The sequence below is a fragment of the Primulina tabacum genome, chromosome 13 (genome assembly GCF_025594145.1).
Source record: "Primulina tabacum isolate GXHZ01 chromosome 13, ASM2559414v2, whole genome shotgun sequence".
Lineage (NCBI taxonomy): Eukaryota > Viridiplantae > Streptophyta > Magnoliopsida > Lamiales > Gesneriaceae > Primulina > Primulina tabacum.
Genome location: NC_134562.1, coordinates 32,916,779 through 32,923,654, shown reverse-complemented (window position 1 = coordinate 32,923,654; position 6,876 = coordinate 32,916,779). Strand labels below are relative to the sequence as shown.

The 6,876-nt window shown below is 34.6% G+C and overlaps 1 protein-coding gene and 1 pseudogene across 1 annotated transcript; one reads left to right on the top strand and one right to left on the bottom strand.

Annotated features, from left to right (window-relative positions):
• Window positions 1-1,064: 1,064 nt before the first annotated feature.
• LOC142523261 (protein TIC 20-v, chloroplastic-like) lies at window positions 1,065-1,983 on the bottom strand. Its single transcript, XM_075626993.1, has one exon. It carries the CDS (start codon window positions 1,935-1,937, stop codon window positions 1,242-1,244), a length of 696 nt encoding a protein of 231 aa, XP_075483108.1. The 5' UTR covers window positions 1,938-1,983; the 3' UTR covers window positions 1,065-1,241.
• Window positions 1,984-3,983: 2,000 nt separating this feature from the next.
• LOC142522026 (putative pectate lyase 8) lies at window positions 3,984-5,275 on the top strand (annotated as a pseudogene).
• Window positions 5,276-6,876: the final 1,601 nt, after the last annotated feature.

Below are 6,876 nucleotides of genomic sequence, written 5' to 3'. Positions count from 1 at the left end.
AGCTTCAAATCGACCTCAAACTCGGTTTGATAAGATTAAAGAACGAACTCGAATGAGATTTTTCTAGAGTCGAGCTCCGAATAGCACGCGAACAGTTTGGTTAGTTCACATCCCTATGTTCACGTCATGTGGAGAGGATTCGAGATACCAAATATCATCATACTTCAACAGAAAGGTCAGTTCAGGATTGAAAACAGTGTGTCAATCCATTGGGGTAATTTCCGAACAAACCTGATCTTTATGTAAAACCATGTAATTCTGCATTCACAAATAATTTCTTTATGTGTTCTTTGTTAATCATACACTCATAGCAGAGCATACATAGGAGGCCAGAAGGGATCACTATATAACCAGATGTGCGGGAAAAAAATGGTCTGCCTATGCTGAATTCCAGATGAAAAGGAATAAGCAGGGTTCAAACTATCAGATTGCATCAATATTGTAATCACCTCTCCGAAAAATCATGTCATTTGAATATAAAAAATTGACACCCCTAAGGCCCAAGGGTGCACGTGAGAGTAATCCTGCAATGTGTCTTGTATAACATGCCATCTCTGCCCAGACCCTTGTCTTGGAACTTAACAGTTGAGAATTTTAGTGAATTTTCAATTGTCCAATGCATGCAAGTTTTGATGCCGAATTCTTGAAGTCCATTTGAATATTCAACTCCAAATGAAAGTAAATTAGCAACTTCTTCCTGGACTTTCTACTAATCGAACTGCTCTAGTGACTAAATTGCTTAATTGCTACAATACATTAAACCAACTAGTTTAACAAGGAGTCCACCACCTAATTGAAAGACAGCCATAGGAGGGACTGCTTATTTCAAGACGTTGAAGGTTATCACTATATATTTTTCAATATTTCAGCACATGGTGTATCATATAGCCAAATGAAGTAGAATTTTTTTGGCAGCTGTCACACACAAAGGAAAAAAATCTTGCAACACCTCAACAACCTCGAAAGCATTCTAATGTAGAAGTTAGAAATCAATAATCGGTCCCTTTTACCAACCACCATGTAAATCATTACTGACTTGTCTAAGATACAGAAGCAAGCATTCATAAATCAATAATTGCCACCAAAATTTTATGATTGCCACAAAAATTTTCAGTACCTCGACCAGTTACAACAACTTATCAAGGAAAACTTAAACAACAAAACTAGATCAGCATACCAACTGAATTCAAATTTATCAACTTAACACATGATACATAGCTAAAGATTTCCATATCAAAGCTTCACATAACTTGCCTATCAGCAGCCTCCGCAACAAGAGGCAATCTCGGAAGTTGGCCCAGCAAACAGGAAGAAGATCCATAAATCAAACAAACAAACAGAAACAAGAACACAGTACTATCCAAACTCATAACAATATCCAATCCCGCACCATCTCTAGGGCTGAAACTTCTCTCCAAAAGGTCAGGGAATATCAAGAGCACATCAAGAACTATAGCCTGCATAGTATTAAATCTCACGTACCTACTGAAATTGGGATTTCTCACAACAACAAAGTAAAGGGTCAAGAAAACCAGAAACCCATTAAAAGGAAAGCTCTTGAAGATCTTGATAGCGGGAACTAAGGGCTGGATGATTGTTTGAAAGGGAGAGAACTGCGTGATGACATATTTTCCATACTGAATTCCATCAAAGAAAGGGTAGAAGTAGGTGATAGCTGAGATTAAACGGTCAGGCGCGTCAGCTGAGTTATCCTTGGATTGGGATGTGATGATGAATTTTCTGGTAGTTTTATGTTTCCTCAAGGGCGGAGCCCGGAAGTTGAGTGGCGAGAATCGGAGGTTCGGATTTGATGAAGACAATGTGTGAAGGGGTTGCTTCACAAATGTAGCTGCAGGGGTGGAGAAGAGATTGGTCATGGTCACGGCCATTGCTGAACAGACTGAAATTGGGGTGGTGAATTGTGTGTCCAATCTCATGCCTCACAGCTACCAAATAATTTCTATCCTAGGCCCGCAGGACAAAAAATGGCCAAGGTTCAACTTTTCTTAGGTTGCACACCAAAATTAGGGATCTAATGGAGCTTATCTTTGAATTATTTATAATTGAGTTGACCTCGATATTTATTTGACGTGTATATTTATGTTTCATCAGATTATTCGAGTTTTTATCGAACCTAAATAAGTTTAATAAATAAAATATAAATTTAAATATTTATTAAATTGATTGGAAACTAAATTATATATTTAAAAAAATATTAAATTTATTCTAATATATAAATTTAATAGATTTTTCTTTGTTTTCACGAGTAAAGGGTAAAATCTAAAAATTCAATATTAAAAATATTGTTTTTCATCTAACTCAGTAACAATGTAACGAACGTGTTCACGAGCTAACGAGCAGAATATTATAAAGCTTGAGTTTGATTCATTTATCTTAACGAGCTTTTATGGAATCGAGTTTCGAAAAGCTCCCGAACGACTTGGTTTATCTACATCCCTAACTAAACTACATATTTTGTTGTTAATTAATTGACTCACCTCTGATATTCTGAAACTTTTTACAAAGAATAATATCCTAATATGTTTTTGGAAATTAGAGATCATATATTGATACTATGATCTTAGATGTTCTTACTATCTATCGATCATCGCATACCGATCTACCTCAAATATTAATTTTTAGTAAATATTCCTCAATATTTTACTTAAGATTATAAGGGTAGTTATTAAAATACAAAGCTTGTCTTTCAAAATCAAGACTGGGTTGATGGCACCACCTCTGCCGTCAAACTAATTCATACCCACTCGTGAGCTGTGACAATGTCACCCCCTCTCCCAATGTATTCCAGAACAAAAGCAACAATTTATTTTGAAGGAACTTAGTTCATATTTTGTAATGAATGCTTCCTTGGAAAGTACTATATCATCTTTGTGTAAAAGTCCTAAATCTTAGCTATTCACACAAGTGTTCTTCAGGGCCGGGACAAGGTCTTCTGGGATGCAGAACTTTTATGTAAAACTGTCGTCGCAAATTGTCCCGAGTGAAGAAAGTAGTTGTTTAGGTGGGAGCTCGTATGGAACAACAACGGAAATTTTCGTGTCACAACGCAAACCACGTGGGATGATAAAGAATGACATGAAGATGAGGAAAAGCTTGATAGAAATGTAAGATGTGGTTATTTTTCGTGTGCATGGAAATTTCAAAAATTACAGAAGCTATTCAAAGACACTATTCTTAGAACTGGCATATCCGATGATGGCTTATAGCTCATGACCTTGTCCCACGCTTGAAGAAGAACGTTTAGGATAAGATATTAGATTCGAGATTCAATTATAACAAACTCTTCGCTCGGCTCAAAAAATAATAAAAACCGACATATCCACTTGGGACACTTTTAGTTCATCCAATGCTCGAATGGAAATGAACAGATCACAAATTAGAGCGAATATACAGACCAAAACTATATATCTTCTCGATACAATAATCTAGATAGAGTACAAGAAAGTGGCTCTCCCGAGCTTCCTTGGCCAAAAATTATCTTTTGTATATACCCATGAAGCAGGCGTGATGAAGTTTTTAGTCACTTGTCAAAAGAATCAAGTTCTCAGTTCTCGATGCTATCATCAATCTTGCTGCCAAGAAGGATCTTCTCAATTAGTTGGTCGATAGAATTTTCCATCACCCTGAGTAGTTTGTCAACTAAATCAAACGCAAAGAACTAAATACCAGAAAACTAAGAATATCTCAATCGGTTGCAATAGGCTGCTCACCTTGATGCCAATTGCTATGGCTGTTTTTTTTTATCTTAATCAGCTCACCTAGTCTTAAAGAGCCTCTCTTGCTTTCTTTCACTAGTATGAGAGGCACATTTCTCGAAGAAGACGAAGCAGGTAGATGTTTCGTTACCCACCGAGGATCGCAATCGGATGCCAGAAATATTGCCTACACATGCACAACATTTAATAATCTCTTGTTAAAATAAGCTGTGGGAATCAATCCAGAGAAGATGGTGATCACTTAAAATGGCCAAAAGGTAAGAGGGTAATGATATCAAAGTCGTGAAATTGAATTGAATAGAACATTTCATAGAGCACATTATACCCTGGAATCGAAATGACCAAATACTAGCCAAAACCAAAATGTGGCACAACCAGACAGAATTAGAGTTAGCAGATCACAAAATCTCCTCTGAAATTGGTCTAAGAATTGTATACAAGCAACATATAGTTGAATCATTTTTGTTGTGGTGGATGACAAATTAAAAATAACTCTCGAGCCATAACACTTATTTATAGAAGCAATCTTGCTCTTCAATTCCAATTCGAAGGCCTAATCAATCAACAATGTCAATAGTCTTCCTCACAGCCTTTTCAGTATTCATCCAAACTCATACTTTCTCCACACGTGCATTAACAAATTTACGAGAACCAATCCAATGGTAAGTACTAAGTATCACGTACCCTTCTGCATAGCTTCATTACTGTTCAAACTTTAGAAAATGATCAATTAAAAGACGCAAATTATTTGGACGAAGTTATATAAGCAAGATTCTGACCTTTTCCATGCAGGAGATCAATCAAGAACGCGACTACTCAACTCGAAACAGGATCCTGCAGAACAGGCAACCCTATCGATGATTGCTGGAGGTGTGATCCTGACTGGGAAACTAACAGAAAAGTGTTGACTGATTGTGCGATTGGGTTTGGACGTAATACGGTAGGAGGCAGAGATGGTGCATTCTATGCGGTAACATCGGAGGACGATGATCCCAAGAATCCAACACAAGGCATGCTCAGACATGCAGTCATCCAAGATCAAGTGATCAACCATTATGGATCATCTTTGACAATGACACATGAACATAATATTAAAACAAGAACTCATGATGAACTCGTACAAAACCATAGACGGTCGAGGATTCAACAAATGGAGATATCCAATGGGCCGTGCCTTACAATAGAAGGAGTGAATAACATAATCATTCATGGGATTTACATACATGATTGTGTACAAGCTGGGAATATTACGGTTGTGGCTGTCTTGCTTATCAGCTTAGAGGTGTATCGGACGGAGACGGCATCTCGATATTCGGGCCTCAAGACATACGGATTGTTCATTTTACCTCGGCTAAGTGTAAAGATGGACTCATTGATGTGGATCAACGGCCATCACAATCTCAAATAATTACATGTTACAGCATAATGAAGTTATGCTCATGGGACATAGGGACGATTTCGACGGAGACAAGAATATGCAAGTTACTATTGCTTATAATTACTTTGGAGAAGGCCTTGTTCAAAGAATTCCCAAGTAAATTATAAGTTCCCATAAATTGATGATTAATAATTTATTAAATAATATTTTAAAAAATTCATAATTCATGCTTGACGAATAACAAATCTAGGCATATATAATTTGAAAACAAAAAAAAAATTGATTTCAATCCGATCTGAAATCAGTCCAAAATACATTCAAATTCGATCAACAGTCGGGTCAAATCTAGTCTTGATATCATCCTCCGTCCATGCCATAACTGTGTTGCCACTATGTTAGTTATTTCATCAGCTAGAAATTGGAGTTGCTTGTGAGAATGAATATGAAGGAAAATGGAGGAACTGTACAGAAAGACATGGAAATAGTGACTTCTTTGATAGTGCAATGGTCAACCATGGTGGGGGGCAATCTTTCCGTCGCCCCGGGGGTGAAGATTTTTGACAGAATACCAAACATGACAAGATTTTGGTGGAGAATATAATACTGAGAAATTAATAAGCGAATGGTCTCTATGTATTTTTTTCGTGACAATGATCAATCATTATCATATTTACAATCATAAGTAACATTTTTTTTATAAAAAGTAATATTTTTTCACGAGTCATTGAAATAGGAGATGTGTCTCACGAAATTGATTTGAAAAGTTTATTTTGCTAAAAAAATTATTTTCTTTTTAGAACTAAAAATAATATTTAGCCTTTTAAAAAATTATTATCTGGAAAATTTGACTTAAAGAAATTTGTTTGAGGTCGGTATATGAGAAACAAGTATAATTTGTAATTAAAAATTTGGCGAAAACTTGTCTGAGATGGTCTCATGGGTCGTATTTTGTGATACAAATATCTTATTTGGGTCGTCCATGAAAAAATATTACTTTTTATACTAAGGCATAGTTTGGTACACATGATAGGATAAACATGTGATATATAATATAAGGATAAGCTAATAATAAATAAGATGTAGGATATTATATTTAATGTTTGGTATGATTTTAATAAGAGTGATTAAATTTATATATTAGATTGTAATGACAAAATTAACCTTATCATAATAAATTTTATAATTTCGAAGTTGTTGCTTGAGTTCATATTTTTTATCTAGTTCATGCACTGATATTGCTTGCATGATTTATTTATTTTTACCTAATTTTATATATTATATAATATGATAATTGAGCCCTTGATTTTGTGAGTCAAGTCAAATATCAATATTTAAGGTTAATCGAGTGATACTAATAATTTTATTGATATTTATAAAAATTATTTATATAATTATCTTGAATTCATTTATATAATTATCATATTATATAATATATAAAAATAAATAAAAATATTCATTTGATTTTAATTTCTACCTGCTAGCATAGATTTATAAAAATCATTTATAAATTGAGGGCAATTAAGTCATTTGTAGTGTATTTTATCATTAAATTAAAATTATCGCACATAATAGAAGGGACATTTTATCCTTCTAAAAAATTATTTATCATTTAAAATGTACCAAACATGGGATAATGATGATTATTTATCAATCCCTCCCTTATCCCATGTACCAAACTATGCCTAAAAGTATTACTTTTTATTGTAAATATCGATAGGGTTAACCTGTCTTACAAATAAATATTCGCGAGTCCATCTCACA